General features: G+C 38.6%; 1 protein-coding gene across 1 annotated transcript in view; it reads right to left on the minus strand.

Annotated features, from left to right (window-relative positions):
- Positions 1–16179: 16179 nt before the first annotated feature.
- Positions 16180–25348, minus strand: part of ADAM7 (ADAM metallopeptidase domain 7) — a 54027-nt gene continuing 44858 nt past the window's right edge. The window contains exons 21-23 of the mRNA XM_051832130.2: positions 20477–20542; positions 18396–18452; positions 16180–17446 (exon numbers count right to left, since the gene is read on the minus strand). Coding sequence (XP_051688090.2) covers positions 17402–17446; positions 18396–18452; positions 20477–20542 — 168 coding nt within the window. The 3' untranslated portion in view covers positions 16180–17401. The remainder of the gene's footprint in view (positions 17447–18395; positions 18453–20476; positions 20543–25348) is intronic.

The raw sequence follows: 25348 nt of genomic DNA on the forward strand, positions 1-25348 counted from the left end.
TTTATACAGTAAAAAGATGACCCACAGAATGGGAGAAAATATTTGCTACTAAATATCTGATAAGAGGTTAATAACCAGAATATTCATGGAACTCAAACAACTCAATAGCAAAAGAAACCAGATGATCCCATTAAAAAATTGGTAGTAGTCTGCATTGACATTTTCCAAAAGAAGACAAAAAAATGACCAACAGATATGTGAAAATAGAAATACACTAAAATCATTGATAATCAGGGAAATATGAATCAAAGGCATAATGATATATTCCCACTCCAGTCATAAATTCTATTACCACAAAGGCAATAGATAGCAAGTGCTATTGAGGATGTGGAAAAAAGGGAACACTTGCACATTGATGGTGGGAAATGTACATTAACATAACCATTGTGAAAAACAGTATGGACGTTGCTCAAAAAGTTAAAAATAGACCTACCATATGATCCAGGAATCTCATTACTAGGTAACTATCCAAAGGAAATGAAGTCAGTCTGTAGAAGAGACAACTGTACTCTCATGGTTTTTGCAGCACTATTTATGACAGCCAAGAAATAGAAATGATGTGAGTGCATACCATGAATGAATAAAGAAAATGTGATACATATACTCCATTAAATACTATTTAGCCATGTAAGTGATGCAGTTATGTCATTGTGACAACATTAGCATGTTATATTAAGTGAAACAAAACAGGCAGAGAAAGGCAAGTATTGCATGATCTCACTCATGTGTAGAATATAAAAAAAATTGTCTCATGTAAGTCAAGAGTAGAATGGTGATTGTCAGTGGCTGGGGAGAGTAAGGGGAGGAAAAAATGGGAAATATTAATCAAGGGGTACTAAGTTTTGGTTCTATAGGAGAAAGCAGTTCTGATGTTCAGTTGCATAATAGAGTGACTACAGTTACAATAATGTACTGTAAATATTTTTAAGACAATAGTTGAGAGGAGATTTTGAATGTTTTCACCAGGAAGAAAATGATAATGTTCAAGGAGCTAGCTATGTTTACCCTGAGTTGAACATTGTGCAATGTATAACTGCACATAGTATCCCATAGGTATGTGCAATTCTTATGTGTCAGTTAATTTGAAAAAATTGAAGAGGACAAAATACTCCAGTTCTATCAAAAATAGCTAGACTTTATCAGCATTACTCTGAAGGCACAAAGAGAGATAAGAGATTGCTGTAGAAATTAGGAGGGAGAGGAAGACTGCATTACAAATGCTGGGAACTTCAGTAGAGATGCAAAGTAACTTCCAGCCCATCGTCCTTTGTGGACAAGTCGGAGAAGTAAAAAGCCTATCCCACCTTCTCCAGAGATCTGCCTGTTGTCTTCTATCAGGCAAACCCAAAAGGAAGTAAGAGGAAGAAAAATGCTCAATGCTGCAATCCACATCCTTGGGCAGGAACAAAGGATGGAAAATAAATCTTAGGGGCACCTGAAGAGCATCCAGCCAGCAAAGGCAGCCAGATAACTCAAAGTTTAGCATGATTTACAGAAGATCTGAATAGTGCCAGTAGAAGAGATGAGATAGCAGACATAAGCCAGCGGACAAATTGCTTCAATTCCTTGTCATGACTGCCGGCCAATCCTGAGATGTAGACACATATGGGAAGCCCGGTGGGACTCCCCAAAATAACATAAGGGCATTTAGAGACTTCAAAAAATGACTGTAAAACACACCACTGGGTTGTGTCAGGACTGACAGGAGTAACTTGGCTGGTAGGATTGCAGAGTGCAATTAGACTACTACTCTGTGTTTTGGTTGTAGTGGGGGAAGACATGGGACGTTTCGGCTACATCACACTTTATACCCCATGCCCTAACATCCAACTTTCAATCATGTACCCTTCTGTGTTATTTACCAATGAGTCTTGTTTTCAAAATCTTAATAGGAGGTTAAGAACTGCTTTCCTTTTTGTAGTTATCATACATATTTAATAGCATTTTTAAGAGGCGAGCTCATAGTAAATGCTAATTAAATATTTGCTGATGGCTTCCTGACCTTCAAGAACCAGAATTTTTGTAACAATGATATATAGACAAAAACAACTGTCTCACTGGTAAGAATAGTAGGATGTCATGAATTGGAATTAGAATTATTTTGATACTTTTTATGTAAAATGAATTAGAGAAAGACCACCAAAAGAGAGAATGAGTGTGTGTCATACAGATAAATCAGATCTACAGTTGTGCTCTACAAAAGAATGTTTACTGTGTAGTTTACTGAGAGAGCAGGGTAATTGCTTTGATTCAGAATTAAGTGATGAAAAACTGAGAAAATAAAGCAGGGCAAAATTGGATCCTGATTGCGTGTAGAAACTTCTGCATTTATCACATTTATTGTCCTAAGTTTGTCTTTAGGATTTCCTTTTCATAGTAAGTATCATTACAGGAGGCAAATTTTAACAAGCAAGGGCTGAATATCTTCATCCCACGTGCCTCCCTTCCAGGAGCAAAGAAGCTGGGTTGGGAATTCTGGGTAGCTCTGTGCTCACAAGGGAGGTGGCCATGGAGCTGGAGATGCACTTCATGGTTTCTGTTCTGTGTCAGCAGAAGCAGAGTGGGTGCTGCCCTTGTTTGGGAAGAAGAGTATTTGTTCTAGTCCTGCCTGGGTTCTAGGGTCTCAGGCAAGTCACTTGATATTCAGAGAATGGACATGGCCAGATACCACTCATTTTTGTATCTTAAAAACACATTAATTTTTAATTACTAGAAGTAATTCCCCTTGATATTAAATAGTGAATTAAGCAAACATGTAAGTAGGAATTTCATAATCTTCCTGCCTCTTTTGTTTTCTCTTGTAATACCCAATGTTCAGAGCCAGGAAAAGTTTCTTTGACAAGGCTCTTGAGATTCAAACACACACACACACACACACACACACACATTTGCGTGTATGTGAAATACTTGCTCTCATAATCTGTTTCAGGCTAGTGCATGGTATTTAACTTGGGATTTTTTATTTTACACATTAGTCTTTATTCCTAAACATGTAAGAAAGCCTTGAGAACAAGGATGATTTAGACTCTTTTCTGCTTGCCGGCTCCCACGTCAACCCACTTGGCACCAAGGTGGACCTTAGACCCTGTCTTGACCTTCCCAAGCATGTGGTCTGTTAATCCATTAAAATGCTAAATATTCTTTGGTTATGTTACTGGCTTTATGAAAAACAGAACAAAAACAAAGACCCTGTAACGAAACTTGTACTCTTTCTGTTTCTAATATCTTGCCAGAATGTGGCATCCTTAAGAAATAACTTTGCATCTCTTATAATGATATAAAAATAATATACTTAACATATGCATAGTTGAGAAATTTGAGTGTGAAAAGGGAGATTTTAACCAAGTAAAAGTTAGTATTAAGGTCACTAGTTCAACAGAGTTTTAAATTTTCCTTATGACATAGCTATTCTAAAAACCATCTCCAGCTTTTTATGCATATATGCAGCCTCTGGATATACTAATAAAATTATTATCTTAGCAATTAAATGAAAATTGCACTGTCATCTTCTAAACAATGTGATGTAATACAAGATATTCTAATCACTGCATCTAATTAAAATAGTAAATCAATTTTTAAAATCCTTGAGTTATTTTTTAAGCCTTGATTTTCTGTATTAGCAGTGCTCCTTAAAACAAGGAGGAAATGCTTTACCCAGAATAAACAAGTCCTGAGCACTAGACTCCTTAGTCAAGTGCGGAATGCAGTACTTTGTCAGGCGAGTCAGACACCTAGTGCCACTGGTGTCCAATGTTGTTCCTTCATGTTGCAGCAAAGAGAATTTTTGGCCTGATTCCCTGCAAACTACTGATTTCATTTATTTATGTGGCTCCCACATAAATCCCAGAGGCTGTGGATTGACTTTCAAAATAAAAGAACAATTTTACCCTCTGTGCATTTGTGTGTATGTATCTTTGCTCAGTTTTTGAGTCCTCCCAACATACGGTATTCTGAAATTATATTTTGTCCAGTTCTCCCTAAGTGGCTGACCTTACATGTGCAAATGTGTATGGAGAACTCAACGCAAGCCTACTAGCAGATATTGGCTCTCTCCTGGATTTTTCCAGACCACCTCCTATTCATTTCTGTCATTCTAGCCAAGTTACCTCGCAATGCCAGTTATTTCAATTTGTGGGCTCTTCGTTCTCATTTTATTAAACTTCAGGTCCCATTTTGCACACACCCCTCTTTGTCAGTCACAATTTTACATGGACAGTGGGGTACTTTGGTGCTCCCTTTACCTAACTTCTCACTCTGCCCCACCTGAACTGTCCACTGGAGGACATCGACTTGAAATAATAGGGAAAAATATTCTGAAAGCCAGAAAGTTTCATCAGAAAATAAAGAAAGTAAAATTTCATCACAATTATCTAAGAAACTTATTCATTTTATGAGCCATAACCCTATTTTTTTTTAATTAGCTTACTGAGTTTCCTGATGGGCAGCTACCTTACCTTAAAATAAATATATTTTTCATATTAACTGCTTAGTTTAAAAGATAAAATAATATTCAAAGATATATGACAACAGGAGATTGTATCACATTCTTTCCCACTTTTATTTTCACTTTTGTCTTATTCTAGCCTTTTAATACTTTCCAGTTATTTCTACTATCAGCTACTTTTATTTATTTATTTGAGAGAAAATCTTTCACCCACTGCTTCACACTCCAGATGGCAGCAATGGCCAGTCCAGACTGTTCCAGGCTGAAGCCAGAAAGCCTGAACTCCAATTGAGTTCCCCACATACCTGGCAAGGACCCAAGAATTTGGGGCCATCTCTGGCTGCTTTCCCAGATGCATTGCGGGAAGCTGGATCAGAAGTAGAACAGCTGGGACTTGAACCAGTACTCATGGTATGCCAGTGTCACAGACATGGCTTAGCCTGTTGTGCCACAACACCAGTCCCTTACCTTTCTATTTTTAAATAAGTTGCCTGTACTTTCATTTGTACATTCATCATTTTTAGGAATTATCTACTGCCTTTCAATTGGTGGATAAACATTTATCAACCTTTTATCTCCATTTTCTAACTATTTGTCTTTTTGTTTTAAACTCTCTAGTATGGTATTTTTCCATGGTATTGCTGACATTCTGTTCTGATGACTATACTGGGAAGGGAGTGGGGTTGGTGGTCCTACTGTGCATTGTAGTGTTTAGCAGTATCACTGACTTCATCACTAGATGTCGCTACCTACTCAGTTGCAACAACCAAAATTGTCTCCAGTCATTGTTAAATTGTCCCCTGAGGAACAAAATCAACCTCTGAGAAACAATGTTGCAGCCAAACCAGAAGCTACGTCTCAGCATGGCAACATTACAGACTTGTTCTTTGGCTGACTTGCAAATAGAAATTGACAACAGGCAATGTGCAACCCAGATAAAGTTTATTGTAGGCTCATGTTAAGGAAGACAGCATGGAGGGAAGAAGTTCTGCCAGTTGGCTCAATGGCAGGAAGTAGGTGAGGGTTTGGCTGGGGAGACATGGTGGCTCTCCTTTGACACAGTACGTGAGTTTGCACTCAGCTCAGTTTTCTGCACGGTAGCTGCTGACATTTTGCACATGACATTCTCAACATGGCGGTTTTGCTCACTACCACCACCCAGGAAGTCACACATCAGACACGGGCTGTTCTGGACAGGCATGAAGCTTGGGAAATCTCTAACAGCCCAATAAGAAATCTTGTGATTGAGATCTGGGTGCTCCTCACTCCTGATTGGTTTGGAGCTGGAGATGAATACATAGGTCAGGAGATGGATATAGGTCAGATAGGGAGGGAGCTGATTTAGTGAGTCATGCTTCTATTCTCTCTTAGTAAGTGTGTCTTGACTCAAACAAGTTGTCATTTGTATATTTCCTCCTGGAGAGACTTCTGGTGCTTTCAATCCTTCTGCCACCATCTGAGTAGAGCCACTAGGACTCCCTCACCCAGCACTGCTGTCAGTCATCTTTTGTCCTCTTCACTCTTTTATCTTCTTAAATTTTGTAGTAGGTCCTCCAGTATTTCCCTGAAGGTGAGTAACAGGTACAACTTTGAAAATCCACGTGATGAACATGTCCATTCTTCCTTATACTTGATTGCTAAAGTATGAGTGCTTGGAAAGCATTTTCCCTTTAACACTTGAAGGCTTTGCTCCATTTTCTTCTAGCATCCCAAATAGCCTTGAAAAATACAATGCCATCCTAGCTTTCAATCCTTTCCTTTTTACCAGGATTTTTTCCCTGGGATTTTGAGCTCTTCCTTCTAAGCCTAGCGATGTGCAACATTACCATGATTTTTAAGATAGGTGCTTGCTATCTAGAAGTGCCCGTGTTCTAGCTTCAAATCTTTTTTCTTTTATTTTCCATCTTCTTTTTCCACTTCCTGGGAAATATTTAGCTATTGTTGATTGAATAGCAATGATCTGGTTTCTCTATCATCACTTCAGTTCATATAAATTAGATCTTTTTATTTTCTTTCACATCTTTAAACAATTCTTTCATTTTTTGCCAACATCTCTCTTTGTTGCATTCTGGACTATTTCTTCAGAATTGGCATGAAGATCAGTAATTCTCTCTTAGGTTATGTCCAATATGTTTTTAACACATGCATTGCATTTTAAATATAATATAATATATATATAAATCACAGTTTTTTATTATTTCCATTTTCTGGTTATCTTGTGACTCTTTAAAATGCAAGTATTTTATATTTTGAATCTGTTATTCGAGCATTGATTATGCTTATGAATCTTATACTGCTATTTATTTTTTCTACATTCTTGTTCTTGATTATTTCATTCCAACTCTGTTTTGCAATGGTCTAAACTATGGTATGTTCACAGGGACCTTACTTTTAGAAAGAACAATGTTGCAACACAAGTGATTTCTATTTAGTTTATGTCTCTGGATTCTGAACTGTGATAATTTCTATTGTGATAATTTCCATTGCTTTCTTATCATAACAGTAACAGTTGTTAAAATTTAAAAAAAAGTTTTCCAGGGCTTTCCTGTATTCTGTACCAGGTATCTAGTTTCAGATTTCAAGTTCATCATTTTCAAGAAAAAGGAGTTGTAATTCAACTTCACTTTTGGCTTCTACCCAAAGAGAGATTAGCTGAGTAACAGGTACTAGATCTCACCTCTCACATAGACCAACCACATGTAAGAGAAGAGAGAGTTGTGCAGAAATGGCACTCTGATATTTACAAAGCATTCCCACCAGGTATTTAATAATTGACTAGTCAGCATATGCTTTGTGAGAAAACTAAGGAACAACTGAGAAAGAACAAGTCAGTGGTTTATAGGGAAAAGTATCCGGTTCACACATGAGGCTAGGAAAGAGCCTGTTTCTCCTTAATGAAATTGGAAATTTCAGAATTTATGGGGCATTTAATAAACTACTCAGAAGGGTCTTGCTGCAGTAGTGAAGAATGCAGAGGCATAAACTCAACAGTGCTCGGGTCCTGTACAATGAATTGTAAAATCAAGGCTAGGATAATCATATTGTTTCCAAATCATGTCACTGCTTGTCAGAATGAAGTTCAACCACATTTGTAGGAATATAAAAAAATCTATCAACAGGGTTGAAATTCACAACGTGTAAGATCCAACAGAAATGAGCAGGCATATAAATCAGGGAAATAGGATGTTTCAATAAGAAAACTTAATCAAAACCAACCCAGAATAGATACAGATGTTTGAATTAGCAGATATTACAATAGTTATTTTAATAATCTGTAATATACTTAAAAATTTGAGATCCATATATAAAATATATAAAATTATTTTATTAAAATATATGTATATGAATATTCATATATATTTATATACATATACTTTAAATATTTTATATGATGTATACCTATATATGATATATAAATTTTATGTAAACTATATATGATGTATATGAGTATTATCTGAGTAATAATGAGTGTTATCTGAGTAATATTCTATATATTTTATATAGAATATATATAGAATATAGAAGATTTAAAACATAAAATATATAAAATATATTTATATTTTATATAAAATATATTCAAAGATAAAAGAGGATTATGTTAGTAATGTGTCACTCTCTATTTTCAAATATTATGGCTTTATTCTTTGAGGAGCCTTTATAGGAACTCAGAGTGAGAGTTATAGAGGAGTTTACCAAAGGTCATGACAGAATCCATTTTATTTTCACTACTTATAAACAGAACAGATTTCTTGGACATAAAAAACTGTATTTAGTAAAATTACCCAGCATACCCTCTGCTTTTGGTCCAGAATTCTAGGCAACTAGTTATTAGCATATTTGAGTAAAATTGAATACATATTTTAACTAATTTTTTGAGGAAAACTTATCTGAGTAATTTTCCAAGTGTACTTTGTCATTCTAATTCACTGTACTATACACATGAGAGTCATTTGAGAGTGTTCCCAGCTCAACCTCCTCTTCTCAGTATTCTCTTTGCCTCATCTGCACAAATCAGAGACCTAGACAGCAAGAGCAAGTCTTTCCTCCACCTCCTCCCTGCTGCCTCAGCCCATCAGTCAAGTGCTTCTTCAAGCCACTCTCTTCTCTGTTTCTACCACCTTTGCTCTCTGTGAGGTTTGATATCTTCTTATATGGTTCAGTAGCCTTTCTCTCTAATTCATCCTTTAAAAATGTGATTTTTTTCTAAAGCACAATTTTGATCATGTTATATCAATTTCAATTATTTTAATAAATCCTTTGCCTTTTTTGTAACTTTTATTTGATGAATATAAATTTCCAATGTACAGCTTATGGATTACAATGACTTCCCCCCCATAACGTCTCTCCCACCCGCAACCCTCCCCTTTCACACTCCCTCTCCCCTTCCATTCACATCAAGATTCATTTTCGATTCTCTTTATATACAGAAGATCAGTTTAGCATATATTAAGTAAAGGTCTCAACAGTTTGCTCCCACACAGAAACATAAAGTGAAAAATACTGTTTGAGTACTAGCTATAGCATTAAATCTCAATGTACAGCACACTAAGAACAAAGATCCTATATGAGGAGTAAGTGCACAATGACTCTTGTTGTTGACTTAACAAATTGACATTCTTGTTTATGGCCTCAGTAATCACCCTAGGCTCTTGTCATGAGCTGCCAAGGTTATGGAAGCCCCCTGAGTTCACCGACTCTGATCATATTTAGACAAGGCCATGGTCAAAGTGGAAGTTCTTTCCTCCCTTCAGAGAAAGGTACCTCCTTCTTTGATGACCCGTTCTTTCCACTGGGATCTCACTCATGGAGATCTTTCATTTAGTTCCCCCCCCCCCCAGAGTGTCTTGGCTTTCCATGCCTGAAATACTCTCATGGGCATTTCAGCCAGATCCGCATGCCTTAAGGGCTGATTCTGAGGCCAGAGTGCTGTTTAGGACATCTGCCATTCTATGGGTCTGCTGTGTATCTCACTTCCCATGTTGGATCGTTCTCTCCCTTTTTGATTCTATCAGCTAGTATTTGCAGACACTAGTCTTGTTTATGTGATCCCTTTGGTTCTTAGTCCTATCATTATGATCAATTGTGAACAGAAATTGATCACTGGGACTAGTGAGATGGCATTTGTACATGCCACCTCAATGGGATTGAATTGGAATCCCCTGGTATGTTTCTAACTCTACCGTTTGAGGTAAGTCAGCTTGAGCATGTCCCGAATTGCACATCTCTTCCCTCTCTTATTCCACTCTTATATTTAACAGCGATCACTTTTCAGTTAAGTTTCAGTACTTAAGAAGAATTGTGTATTGATTACAGTATTCAACCAAAAGTATTAAGTAGAACAAACAAACAAAAAAATACTAAGAGGGATAACATATTAAGTTGCTCATCAACAGTCAGGGTGAGGGCTGATCAAGTCACCGTTTCTCCTAGTGTTCATTTCACTTTAACAGGTTTCCTTTTTGGTGCTCAGTTAGTTGTCACCTATCAGGGAGAACAAGTGGTATTTGTCCCTTTGGGATTGGCTTATTTCACTCAGCATAATGTTTTCCAAATTCCTAACAGGGATCACTTTTCAGTTAAAATTTAAACACCTAAGAATAATTGTGTGTGAATTACAGAGTTCAACCAATGGTACTAGAACAAAAAAAATACTATAATGGATAAAGTATTACATTGTACATCAGGGCCGGCGCTGAGGCTCTATAGGCTAATCCTTTGCCTTTAAGATAACCACAGCCTGGCTTCAATTTCTTCTCATTCTACACTCTCCTACATACCCTGTGATTCAGCTAAACAAACTTATTACACGTGAACCTGTCTAACACGTGTGCACAGGCTCATTGCTTCTCTCTGGAATGCAAATACTGTTCTTTGAAAACCTCTGCACATCTGTTAAGACCTTGGTAAAAGTATTTCTTGAAGGAAGCCTTCCCCATGCCACCAAACAGCATACACTTCTTTTCCCTCTGTGGATCAGTTGTCCCCACCACTTTCTTCCTTTGTGTCATTCATCAAAGTGATTGACAATGGTCCTTTTAGAAGCCATTGTACTTTCCCATGAAGCTTGCATTTCTTAGGGCAGAGTTTTACACATCTGTACTTCTTCATGTCCCTAAGATGATACCTCAAATACGGCAAGTATACAATGGGTAAAAGTCTAATGAAAGAATAAATGAAAAAGTAAACAGAGTCTAAATGACACCAACCCATATTGATTATTTGAAATATTATTTTTACTCTGAAATCTATAAATATTATTTGTATCTGTCTTTATTTGCTTGTTTCAGGATGCCTGGGGCATCCTAGTAAAGTTGGTAACTTTGGCTGTTCTGTGATGCAGAAAATGATGTTTTGTGGTTCTGCCATTTTATCACTTTTCCTTTTGAATCCAAGTGTTTTCTCTCTCTCAGAATCATTGCAGGAGTATAACACTAGATTGGGCTTGTGCCTGATAACTCATTTCTGAAGGTGGGATATTGACTGTCACAATGTCTAGCTGGGGATATTTTCACCATAGAAACCTGTGAAACAACCAAGACAGCATTAATGAGATGGAATAGATTGACTTTTTTGTCTTCTGACTTGTTTGGCAATGCCTCAACACTGAGGCATCAAATTTGCTCAATGTGCTGGTTAAGGGATTACGTCTTCCTTCTCTTAGCCAGCCCAAAGACTGAAGTAAGCAATACCGTAAGCTTTTGAAATGTCCTTTGTCAGAGAAAACATCAGAGACATTTCATTGGTCAAAATAACCTCTGATCACTTTGCCTGGTGACCTGAAAAGGCACAGACCTGGGTCTGGACTTTAAAGGAGAGGGGAGAGTGACTTTGAACCCAGGATGTTAGAGACACTGTCACCTCCACATCCCTACCTTACTGTCAAGGACTACCTTATTGTCGTCAAGCAACAAATGCTCATACTGTGAAAGGAATATTTTCAATATGAGATAAGAGTTCTGTTACATGCTGGGGGAGTTGTTGAAAATCATCCAACATTTTTCGGCCTAGTGACTTCTCTTTTGAGTCCTGGTAGAATGACAACAAACCTTGACCTTTTGTCTTCCCATCTGTCCATCTGTCCTGACTTTGATGAATATGGAGAACAATGAACTTGTCACTGTGCTGATTTCTAGCAAAGAAGTTTAGGCTAGCACGTGCTGCTCTCAGCTGGCCTCCCCTTTGAAACCAAAGCTGCCTTTTCCAGATGAACTCGAGGTCATTCAGGCGCCACCCCTGATGCTGTCATCACTTTGCTTCTCTCACCTCAAGACTGACGGGGGAACCAGATCGTGGCTTTGTCCTGAGACCTGAGCTCAAATTTGCTTTGCCATTGATCTGCCACTGATGTGTGTTTGAGGGTCCCTTACCTCTAGTTTCCTTGTCTGTAAAGTACTTCTTGCTATGAAGTTGTTTTTTTTTTTTTTTTGGACAGGCAGTGTGGGGGGAGGGAGGAAGAGAGAGAGAGAGAGAGAAAGGTCTTCCTTTGCCATTGGTTCACCCTCCAATGGCCGCCACGGCCGGTGCACCACGCTGATCCGAAGCCAGGAGCCAGGTGCTTCTGGTCTCCCATGGGGTGCAGGGCCCAAGCACTTGGGCCATCCTCCACTGCAGTCCTGGGCCACAGCAGAGAGCTGGCCTGGAAGAGGGGCAACCGGGACAGAATCCGGCGCCCCGACCAGGACTAGAACCTGGTGTGCCGGGGCTGCAGGCAGAAGATTAGCCTACTGAGCCGCAGTGCCGGCCGCTATGAAGTTTTGCACATTTCCCAGAAAGGTGACATGGACTAGCAGGAGCCTGGAGTCTGGAAGAACAGTTTGGATACCTTCCATTTCCCCACGTGTTGAAAATACCCACTCCTCCAGTGCGTTCTTCATTTTCTTGAATCAGGGCAGAAGCCTGTCCAGGAAAGGCTCTTCACTGACCTCCACAATGCCCTGACCCACTGGCTGCTGCTCAATGTCCATTTCACCTTTGTCTTCTCTTCCCTGCCCAGTGTTACAGAGACAGCGACAGACAGGCTGGCCAGCACACTAGGCTGAATTAAAACACCTCCCCAGGCAGAGTTCTGTTCTTTTAGGAGGCATTTTTTTAGAATCTGAAGTTTGTGAAACGAAAGATTGTAGGACTGCAAACAGCCTGCTAGGGAGCAGCATATATGAGATGCAAAAGGGTTAAGGTTTCAGTCCACTCCCAAACAAAACTCTGCTTTGGATAACAGCATATCAAGCCCCCATGTGGCTTGCTTTTCTAATTTTCTTTTTAAATTTTATTTAAGGAATACCAATTTCATGCATTTCACATACAGATTAAGGAACACAGTGATGCTTCCTACCCATGCTCCCACTCTTCTCCCTCTTCTCTCCTATATCCATCCTTAGTTTTTACAAAGATCTGTTTTCAGTTTACTTTATACTCCTAAGATTAACCTTACAATATATGGATGCAAAGGTTGGGAAGTTTGGATGGAAAATCACTCACTGAGGTCTGGAGTTTGAGGCTCCTGAGCCTTTTCCTTATCAAGATTGTATTTACACCAGCACACAGGGTCCATTAAAAGCCTACTCTTTGCAGTGAGACTTCTTGGCTTGATATCCTGACTATAGTACATTATCAGCTGTCTCTCTCTTGACAAATTATTTTAATTCTTTTGACCTCAATTTTCTCAAACTACAAAGTGAGAATAATAATAGAAGTAGTTAACTCAGAGTTGTTTTAAATAAAATGACATACTGCTGATGCAGGGCTTAGAATATTGCCTGACAAGTAGTGTGCACTCAGTAAATGCTTTGTGCGTTCTGTTTGCAGCAAATTGCTGATACCCCTGAACAGGCAGCACCAACTGGCGTTTGAATTCATGTGCAGGTGATCATCTAAGACAGTTCTGATATGTGTCTTCCCAGCCAGCATTCCCCACTTTTCTGTTTCCAGAGACCTTGGAATTTTAAAGTTAAATGTGTCTTCCTAACGATCAATACCCATTACATGTTGCTCATGATGAAGCTTTTCCTGGAGAAAGATGTTAATGGATCCTGTCAAGACCACAAGACAGTCCCTTCCCTGTATAATGGCTCCAGAGTTTCCTGAAAGCCTGACCTGCAGTTAGAGAGCGACCAGGAAGCCTCCACAAGCCTGGGAACCTAATCAATATTTCTCACTCCTTGGTGACGATTAGTAGAGGGACATCAATTGTCATCGCCGATCCACCACACTGTCAGATAAGTCACATAGGCTCTTGGCTTCTCCTGGCATTTACTATCCATTATACATCCCTGGGGAAGGTGGGCTAGGGGACCTCCTCGGTTTCCATGGCAGCAAGGGGTCCAGTTAACTTGCTAGGCTTCAAAAACAAACAAAAAAAACTGAAAGAACAGATAACATGTAATTAAAAAACAACCTAGACACCCACCATGGTTTCGGGGGATTGGTTTTTGTTTTTGTTTTTGTTTTTGTTTTGTTGTTGTTTTTTTTTTTTTTTTTTTTTTTTTTTTTTTTTTTTTTTTTTTAGTCTATTGGTGCTCCAAGGTCCAGAAGACTGGATTTCAGAACTGAGAGTAAAGGAAATATATCTTTCTGACCAAATCTGAGTTCTGAAATCTCGGGCTGTCAGCCCAGCTCCCCTTTTGTTTAGGGGTATGGCTCCTTTGTGTCTACTTAAACCCACCACCTTGGCAGAGAATGTAGTGTCTGCTAAAATTCATCCAATTTCCATATTTAGTAATCAGGAGTAGAATCCAGAAAGTTTAAAGTTTATTTAAAGTCTTGATGTTTTTAGAGCCTAATGTTCTCTGGAAGAGCTGGAAGCATTGAGACATTTTCAGTTAACATTAAATTTGGTTGGCTATGTCGCCACCTAGTGGTCCTTCTATGAACTTCATGGATGGGTTATCTGACACAGACATTAGCACACTAACAGAAGTTATTAACTTTGTTAAGGATGTAACTTCCCCATTTTTAGCACACGCAGCATGATTTTCGCATTCTATAGTAGTCTGGCAGGACAGATGCCTTGAGAAAAATGCAGAGTGGCTATGTAGAGATGGTCGATACTGAGAACACTTCATGCTATCGTGGGAACATTAGTGGTAGGTCATGGTTTGGTGGAGATCTTGTTTTATTTTGGATAACCATGGCGGCATTCCTGGCAGAACTGAGGTAAAAATATATTTGAAATTCCTTGGTACAAAGTATTTAAATAATACATCATAGCAGATGTGGATTCCTATATATCTTTTTCTGAGTGTTGTAAAAGGTGACTTAGCTGATTTAAGCTGCAAAACCTATTGCCCCAGGCACCCTCCAGCACCAACCCCCGCTTCCTGGAGTGTGAAGTCGCTGAAGTCTGTCCTCAGGCTTTAATTCCTATCTTCACAGTTGATCTCATTTTACCTGAGGGTTTTACGAGGGTCTTCATCATCACATGGTCAGGGATCTGAGCTGAAGAGCCTGCAGGGCTCCAGATCACCACGTTGATCTATATGCGTGTTGGGAAGCTGGGGTGGGTGTCACTCAGCCAGTTGCAGTCCTTTTTTGGATTTTACTCTCTGTAGTGCTGAAGTCCCCACCCTCATGCCTGTGCACCCCTGGAGTCTGGGGAGAACTTTTCAAAATTTCCATGCTTCTCACATTCTCAGAACTCCCTCACTCCAGCCCGCACCTGTACTAGTCTCAGGTTAGCATCTTTTTCCTAAGAGCTCCTATAGACTTTTGTTTTGCAAATCATTTGGATTGTTCCTCTCCAATTAGATTAGACTAGACTCCAATCCCTAAAAATTGGATAATGACTCTGCTTTGTAGAATGAGTTAATTCTAACTCTTCCTACGCATGTATGCCAAAGGATAGAATTAGGAACCCCGATGTATTCTTCTGAAACCATAACTGGCTCCATAAGAAGGGGCATAACTAGGTCTCATGAGGACAACTAGTGGGGAGAAGCTGTGAAAATTGCATCATGACCTGGGGACAGTGTTGGAAGGAAACAATGCCTAAGGAATGGATTTGAAAGGGAGATAAAGTCTCTAAGTCTGAGTTAAGTAGTTTGGTTGAGTTTGCCCAACACCACCTAAAATCAGAAAGGGATTTAACTGGCAAAAGGCCCTGGGACTCTGTGAAGAAAAGGGACACTAGAGAGATTATCTAGGCAAGAAACAGGAGGCAAAGGGATTGAAGAGAGAGGGAAGAAAACAAAACAAAACAAAACAAAAAAAAAAAAAACAAAACAAAAAAACAAAGAAAATAAAAATCACCAGAAATGAGTAGTAGTTCTATTCAAACCCCCAAGGCAGGAGAAATGGGTGGTGGTGAGGAGTCTTCTAAAAGAAATGGAGACAATGATAAAAATATCAAATCAGGAAGCTGGAATGTTAATTAAAGGAAGGGAATCGTCAGAATATGTATCACAGATCAAATTACACCGGATTCAGGAAAATATGGAAATGGAAATGTGGTTTTCTCTTTAATGTGGGACATCAGAGGGTTATTGTTTGACTGGGTTTCTCTTTTTCTACTGCAAATTTCCATTGACTATTTCTATTGGCATCTTTCAGTTCAAATGTACACTTATCACTATTCGTCCTCACAGTGACACTTTGATGGAAACAAGCACGGTGGTAGATAGCTGACAGGTATAAAGTGCTGAATCGTCACTGTCCTCTGCCTTCTCTCTCCTCCAGGAAAAATAAGTCAGCCCAGCAACACAATGTCACCAAGGACAATAGGCTTTTGCTCTTGTTTTGTAGCCTTTATTTCTTTGAATCAGAAAATTTTCATTTAGCATTTGAGAACTTTATTTCAGTGATGGAAAAAAAAGTCATAGTTTTTACAGTTCTCAAAAACAGAGAACATAGGAGAGACACTGAGAGTCACCTGTGTAAGAAATAGCTGAAATCACTCCCAGGAAAGCCCCCCCCCCACCCCTCAGCAAACTAGCAAGGGTCAGGCAGAGGTGCCAGCAATCATTCATTAAATGCTCAGATCCGTGTATTGCAAGAAGCTCAAAGCCCTTCATGGGAATTACGAGTCCATCTGCTCAGCGAGGTTAATATGCGGACTTCTCCATGGGCTTCCTAAGGAATTGTGCAACAGCAGATCCAGGGACCTGGAATTGCCAGAGGCATGCTGCGCCCTCCTGACTGTACTGACCATTCTGCAGTCCTGATGACTATTTTTCCACCTTCTTCAATTTTCAATAACCACTGAGACCAATGCCACCCTGTGTTGCCTAAGGTGACATTTCTTCTGCAGATGGTTTCATTTAAACCAGAACTAGCAGGAATTATGTCTTGTTTCAAATACAGAGAGTATTTTTATGCCTGCAAAGAAGTAAGCTTTTATAACCAATGCTTTGCTTCTTAGATTCAAGGTTTAAGTCAGCATTCTCAAAGTGTTGACTCTTTAGGCCGGCACCGCGGCTCACTAGGCTAATCCTCTGCCTGCAGGTTCCAGTCCCAGTTGCTCCTCTTCCAGTCCAGCTCTCTGCTGTGGCCCAGGAGTGCAGTGGAGGATGGCCCAGGTCCTTGGGCCCTGCACTGGCATGGGAGACCAGGAGAAGCTCCTGGCTTCGGATCGGCGCAGCGCACCGGCTGCAACACGCTGGCCGTAGCGGTTACTTGGGGGGTGAACCAATGGAAAAGGAAGACCTTTCTCTCTGTCTCTCTCTCTCAAACTCTGCCTGTCAAAAAAATGTTTTGTCTCTTTAAAAGTAAGAAGATTGACATTTTGTAGGAAAACACTAGAGCAAGGAGACTATTTATTTTTATATTGAACTAAAAACAGTAAGACACTTTTTTTCTCATAGCAAATATCTATACTACAGGTTGTGATTTGTATAAGTAAATGTAACAGAAAGAAGTTATTTCTCTTAAACATTTTCTATTCAAATAAAGAACATTTGAAAAACTACAAGAATTTTGTGTAGGAAATAATCTAGGGAAAGTTGTGAAATCTTGGCTCCAGAATCTTCAACCTAGACTTGCACAGCCATTGTGGATATCCAATTTCAATCTCTAGATAGAAACAGATGGTTAAAACTCAGTTGTTTTCTTTATCATAGGTAAGCATTACTTGTTACTCATTTATAACTACTATTTGGATCATCTTTCACGATCCTGTTGTACTATATTTATTCACACTTGTGTATGTCTCCTTAGCTATGGATAATAAAGCAGTTATAAACTCAGTAGGCCCCTAGGGTGAAGGAAGGAAAATAATGCTGTTTTCCAGCACAGGATGCCCAGCAGGTACAGTCTGCTTGAGCAAGGAGTGTCTTCACTCACTGCTCTGCATGGGACAGTTTCACTATGGGGTAGAAACATCATGGGAAAACTCCTGCAGGATATACCACAGTGATGGCAGCAGACCTGTACTGGGTGTGGTTCCTTATAAGAACACTCAGTGAGGAAATTTCATGCCAACCCTGAACCCAGTACATGGGAGAAACTCAACAACAAGGGGAGGAGGGAGTGAAATCAAAGACTTGCACTGCTCATCTATATTTCTCTTTGCAATAGTTACAAGTTTTGATACATTTTCCAATGTGGAAATACTAATTCAAGGATGAAAGCACTCTGCATACACACTTAGTTCTTGATCTGTTAAGTGAAAACTTTGGTAAAGCCAGCATGAATAACACTGTTCTTTTTCTGTGATTACCAGCACTATTATGCTCCTTAAAATACTTCAAAGCAAAGTGCTCTGCTGTTTTTCAGATGTATTGAGATGCTAGCATTGTTGATTCTGTCTTGTTCCTTTGTGATTGAGACCTCCCCTTGACTAAAACATATTTGGTAGAATTATCTGTCAGAAGTTTTGGCATATCAGTGAAAACCAATTTATCCTCCTAACCTGCTCTGTTGGTAAGAACAGAGTTCATACCCCTTGATCAATGAGTAGGTCAAGAACACAAAAGCAAGTCAGCATTTTAGAGAAAGGTAAAGGGAGTTCATGGGAACATACCACTCTGGCGCTTTGGGTGGGATCTTTGATTCCTCTTAGATCTTGACCTGCAGGCTTCTGTAACAATAAATTATGCTATATTGAAAGTGCATCAGATATTCCCCATGCACATATACACATGAGCACATGCAGCCCAACTCTTCATGTTTATTAAAAACCTAAGACAGTTTTTATATTGATATGGGATGGCAGAAGGAGGGGTGGGAGATAGTTCTGGCTAAGTGAAATTCTCATAAACCATATGACTTCCTTGTAAAATGTTATTTTTAAAACTATTATTAAATGTTAAGACTTTCATTCATATTATGCCTCTAATGGACTCCTAGTAAAACCAATTGATAAAAATTAACTTCAGGAGTTCAATGGGGAGCAGTAGATCTGGTTACTTAGCCCCACCACTGTTTTCTGGCACATGGCAAGATCTTTTGTTTGCTCTGAGAACTCTGAAAACTATTTTAATTGTAGCTTTTAATCATTTATAAATAAAGCTTAATGAGAATTGGTCATTTTAAAAAGAGAAGAATTGAGAATATTGCTGCATTCAGTGTCTAGGAATGGGTTGGTATTCTATTAGATAACGTGATATTGAGGAATCAGGCTAAGAGACATCATTTGGATTGCTCCTAGTGATCCCGTAATGATACGTGGTTTAATTTTTATTCAGTTTCATTATAATGTATGCATGTGCCAATTGGACTAATCTTTCTGTCTCATAAGGGCTAATGGAGGGAATGGTTTTAGACATCTCAGGCTGGTCAAGGCCTCCTAGACAACCAACATTTTACATCCCTCAGAACTGGGCTGAGACTAAGATGAGGTCAGTGAGGCATTTGACTTTGAAGTAGAAGAGGTAAAAACAATATGCTTAAGGTTTTTTTTTTTTAATTTTTTCTCCTTTTATTTAATGAATATAAATTTCCAAAGTACAGCTTATGGATTACAATGGCTTCCCCCCTCCATAACTTCCCTCCCACCTGCAACCCTCTCCCTTTCCATTTATATCAAGATTCATTTTCAATTCTCTTTATATACAGAAGATCAGTTTAGCATACATTAAGTAAAGATTTCAACAGTTTGCACCCACATAGAAACATAAAGTGAAAAATACTGTTTGAGTACTAGTTATAGCATTAAATCACAATGTACAGCACATTAAGGACAGAGATCCTACATGAGGAGTAAGTGCACAGTGACTCCTGTTGTTGACTTAACAAATTGACACTCTTGTTTATGGCCTCAGTAATCACCCTAGGCTCTTGTCATGAGCTGCCAAGGCTATGGAAGCCCCCTGAGTTCACCAACTCTGATTATATTTAGACAAGGCCATGGTCAAAGTGGAAGTTCTTTCCTCCCTTCAGAGAAAAGTAGCTCCTTCTTTGATGACCTGTTCTTTCCACTGGGATCTCACTTGCAGAGATCTTTCATTTAGGTAATTTTTTTTTGTCAGAGTGTCTTGGCTTTCTATGCCTGAAATACTCTCATGGGCAATGCATTAGTTTAAAAAAATCAAAGATCACAAGAATTCATAATGGATGAAATGCCAGCATTGTTAAGGCAGTGTCTGTCCTGAGACTGACATGGCTCACCCACTTTCCTGACTTTAGTCTGTAAAAAGTGGGTCTTCTTGGTGAGCTTTTGGGACAGCAGTTGAGATGCCACTTGGGATATGTGTATCCCATGTCAGGTTTGAATTCTGGGTCCCCTCCCGATTCCAGCTTCCTGCTAATGCAAATCCTAGGAGACAGCAGATGACGACTAAAGCATTTGGATTACTGCCACCTATATGGAGGCTCAGATTTAGCTCTGAACTATTGCCTTTGAACTGCTCAAGGCCCTACAGTTGTACATTTGAGGAGTCAACTAGTAAATGGTAGATCTGCCTGTCTTTCAGATGAAATTAAAAAAAATCAATGCAAACAAAGGAAAGTCTCTATGCCAATGCCACATTTCTACCTCAAATCAAACAGCTATGTTATATTATTGGGTCCTCCCAAGAAACTAGAAAATGGTTAAGAGGCATCAAAATTATCACTGAAATGGACATAGACCAGCACAGTGAACAGAGAGAGGCAGGGCCATACCAGTGTGACGTAGTGGGGACTTGAAAAGCTGGTTGGAAGGTTCTCCAAGGACTCTTCGGCTCTTCCCTGGTTAAAAAAAAAAAAGAAAAAAAAAGATGCATTTAACCTATAATGAATACTCAAACAAGTATATCTATGCCCTAAATCCCTACAATATATTTCCCAGCCATCCTTGGAATGTATTCCTAGTAAACAAACCAATACTATAAGACATGGAAGTAATATTCTTTCCTAGATTGTTGTGTTGCAACAGATGAAGATAAGGATTTAGCATAAAGCTGTCTTACCTGTGAGAAGAGTGGCATTTACATATTGTGACATGAGTAACAGCAGACAGATGTGTTATCCTTGAATTTTAATATTTCTAGTGGTCTGTATGCCTGAACTTCCACACTGCTTTGGACATGGAAGGTCTTTGAGAACCTCCACAGCTTCCTATTAAAATACTGATATGCCTGATGGAGGATACCCTCTTACAAGTGCTTATGTATCCCTCCCCCCTGACAGTGGCCAGCAATACAACTAGAAGGCATGGTCCAGTGGAAACAGGGCATGAGAAAGCTCTGAGTTGGGGTGGGTTGCAGACATCAATCTAATTGGGAAGGAAATCAAAGAAAAATCTTCCCCAAACCAGAGTGGTGCTGAGGACTAGCCTGTGATAAATACCTAATGTGTTAAACATGCATCAGTTAAACCATTATTCTTCATATAATGTTGTGCCAAATACAGAAGCCCTAAACATAACGGCTAAAACTCCCCTATACAATCTGTGTTTATAATATTCCATGGTGTTTATGGCACCAGTAGGAAATTGAATTTATTAATATATTCAACAAATACTCATTAAGCTTCTCTTCTAGCTGCCCTTTATTTAATACAGGAGCCGAAAGTCCTTAAGGAGGTTACAATATAGAAAAGAAATGTAACAAATATGCCCCAGGCTCTGTTTGAACCTCTAGTTGGCATCTGTGACTGTTCATTGTTGATCATATGCTTTGGCCGCTTTTACCTAACTTCTTTCTCTGGGAGTGTGCCTGATTTACATATTAATTTAAAGGAATCACAATTAGGAAAATAACTGCAGCAGCACATGAGGCATACAAGATAATGAACTCATATCAAATGCTAAATAGATGCCTGATACTGTACTAAGTATTTTTATATACAGCTTCTCATTTTAACTTCAAGGCAAATAGTTATATGAGATTCATATTAGCATCACATAGTTTTACACCAGAAAATCTTAGTGTTAGCTTTAAAAGCGATCACACAATATTTTCTGTTGATAAATGTGGACAATTAAGACTTTTTTTTTACCATCTTGAAGTTACCATTGGGTTAATAAAAAGTTTCTTACAAGTGAGTCAAAATGATCAGTCATTATGTAACCAGAAACGCTATCTAAAATACATACTCTAGTGGAGTTGACTGGAGGAATTTCTATTACAATGGCATTTGTGTGGGCATGGTGGGGACATGTTCTGCAGTATTAGGCAGCAAAAACAGAGTTTATGGGAAGTGTAGAATCTGAGCAAAGGATTCAAAATCTCTGAAACTGTAATAAACAGACCGCTGCCAACAATGAGAGAAATTCCATTCTCAAATTACTTAAATCATGATATTTTCTTTGGTACTTGCACCTAGCAACAGTCAGCTGACAGCCTTTAAACATGAGGATTTTGCATCCTCCTTTAAGACTTGGGTTCTGGTGGGTATTTCATTATGGGTTAGTCAGTATAATCTTATCAAAGATAGCAATGTCTTCATCAGTTAATTATTAAAGGAATACCTTATAGCCTTTAATCAGTCCTCAGTGTGACTGATGCATCAGAAATCAATTGTTGTCACAGTCACTAAACAAGCTGCTATTAGAAGGGACTTCAGGAGTTTTAGCATTTTGCTTAGGTGCTTTTATATTGCTAAGGCTGTTATTTTAGTGAAAATATACACAAAGAAAGACACAACTACTAAATATGAAAAATAGGTTAATTTTGTGACCCATTACCAGTTAGACGAAAAGATAAAATACTAACCCCTCTGAAGATTCTCTATGGTAACTGCTATCCTGCCTTCTAATGCTGTAGATTCAGCCTGATAGCTATAGTTTTACAGTTTGCTTTTAGATTTGGCTTCTTTTGCTTGATAGTGCATTTGTGAGTTTGTGGTAGTATCAGCAGTTCAATTGTTACCCTTCCTCTGCAATGTTTTGTTGTATGAATACAAAGAAATTTGTTCATCCCTTTTACTCTTGTGAGCATTCGAATGTTTTTACATTTTAGTTTTTGCAAGCAATGCTATTGAAACATTGTTGTAAATGTTTTCTAAGAGTGTGCATTCATGTGATAGGAGTTCTGGGTTTATCTGGTTTGTGTGTGGTTGGTATAGCACATAATACTCATTCATCTGCCCCTTTGCTTCTACTATTTAACCCTTCATTAGCTCTTCCTATTGTACACATCCCCACTAATAATTATCACTTTATTTACATATTATTGCATGGGGAAAAGCAGAGATTAACACACACCCAGGAGGTAATGAAAGTTTAAGGTAAAAAATTCTATCATTGCTTTAAGAGCTTCGCCACTTCATGTTCCCAACGTGATTACTTCCTCCCCTCAAATTAGTGACTTCTCTGTGTGTTTAGAGATTTATCTCCAAACACTAGTCTTATACATTATAATTCCATCTTGAACATTTAAAAAGTTTTGTTTCCTACAAGAAAAGATACACATAGGTGCATGGCTTTATGTCTGTGTTACAATTTGAGTTAATTTTGTCTATCATTCCAGGGATGGTTCAAAGTTAATCTTTGTACATATGGTTGTTCTAATAACATTTGTGAAATGATCTTTGTGTATACATTTTTGTAAGACCCATCAATTGGCCATTTATATGTGGATCTATTCCTGAGTGCTGCATTCTGTCTCATTACTTTGACTATGTTTATGCCAATCACACCCTATTTGATTACATTAGCATAATGTCTTGAAATTAAGTGATGTAAAATTCCTAACTGCACTTTGCTTTTACAAAACTGTTTTAGGTAGTCTGTATTTCCAAATGAATTGTGGAGTTGATCTGTCACTTTCTACTTTAAAAAAATGGCTCACTTTTTTGAATCTACAGATTAGTGTGGTGAAAGTTTGCAGCATAATATGAATTTTCTACTTAATTTATTTAGGCATTTTAAACATTCTCAGTAACATATTACCATTTTCCATTTACAGTTCTGATTTGTACTTTGTTCAGTTTACCCATAAATATTTCACATTTTTGATGCTACTTTGAGTTACATTTTTTATTTCCGGAGTTTATTGCTAAGATGTGGAAATACAGTTAATTTGTATCTTGTCACTTTGTTAGTTCATCTTTTAGTTTTACAAAACATTCTGCTAATATTTTGACTGAGGTTATCCTGAACCTATAGATCAATTTAAAGAGAAAGACAACTAAGAATATTGAATCTTCTAAATCAGGAAGATATGTTTCATTCTATCTGTTTCAGTCTTCTTAATCTTTCTCATTAATATTTTGTAGGTTTTTGTAATAGATATTCTATCACCTATGTATTTAATCATTTTGCACAATGAGTGGGCTTTATGAGAACAGGGATTTAATTCACCATTTTAAACAGTTTTACTGGGCATAGAACAATACCTGACTAATACTTGGTGAGTCAGTACATGTTCCATACATGTTGGATGAATGAATTAGTCTATAAAATGATGGTGATAATATATGCATCAAAATTGAAATACTAATAAAATATTTCATTCTTATTAAAATGCACTGTATATTAGTCCAGGACTATAAAGTTGTAAAGATTTTATGCACATGTTTTATTAGATTTATCCCTAAGCATTTTTTTAATTTCTGATGGTATTGTAAATAGAATGTTTTACTTCATTTTGTTTTTGGATTGCTCATTGTGAGTCTATAGGCAAGCAATAGATTTTTCTATACTATTCTTGGACCTAAAAGTCCTAAAATCTTTTCAATCTTACTAAAATCACTTCTTTATGCATCCCCTACTATATTCTATAAGTAATTATGTGTTCTGTGAATTCAAAGATGTATTTTTCTAACTTGGATTTTTTAAAAACATTATTGGGGCTGGTGCTGCGCCTCAATAGGCTAATCCTCCACCTAGCAGCGCCGGCACACCGGGTTCCGGTCCCGGTCGGGGTGCCAGATTCTTTCCCGGTTGCCCCTCTTCCACGCCAGCTCTCTGGTGTGGCCCGGGAAGGCAGTGGAGGATGGCCCAAGTGCTTGGGCCCTGCACCCCATGGGAGACCAGGAGAAGCACCTGGCTCCTGTCTTCGGATCAGTGCAGTGCACCAGCCGCAGCGCGCCAGCCGTGGCGGCCATTGGAGGGTGAACCAATGGCAAAGGAAGACCTTTCTCTCTGTCTCCCTCTCTCACTATCCACTCTGCCTGTCAAAAAAAAAAAAAATTATTGGAAAGGCCATAATCTCAAGTACATGGTTGAATAGGAGTTGTGGGTGTGGACATTGGTGCCTTGTTCCTGATATTACAGGGAGAGTAGTCAGTTTTTTATCCATAATACGATGCTAGCTAGGAGTTATTTTAATAGGTACCCGTTATCAGGTTCAAGGATTTCCTTTATATTTCTATTTTACTGAATTTTACAAGGAATATACATAAGGTTTTGTATTGGCCAAAATTCTGTAGTAACTCATATACCTATATTTATTAAAAGTATTGGTTGATAGGGCCGGTGCCATGGCTTCCTAGGCTAATCCTCCGCCTGCAGCACTGGTACTCCAGTCCCGGTTGTTCCTCTTCCAGTCCAGCTCTCTGCTGTGGCCTGGGAGGAAGCTCCTGGCTCTGGATTGGCTCAGAGCGCCAGCC

Source organism: Oryctolagus cuniculus, chromosome 2, assembly GCF_964237555.1.
Source record: "Oryctolagus cuniculus chromosome 2, mOryCun1.1, whole genome shotgun sequence".
NCBI lineage: Eukaryota > Metazoa > Chordata > Mammalia > Lagomorpha > Leporidae > Oryctolagus > Oryctolagus cuniculus.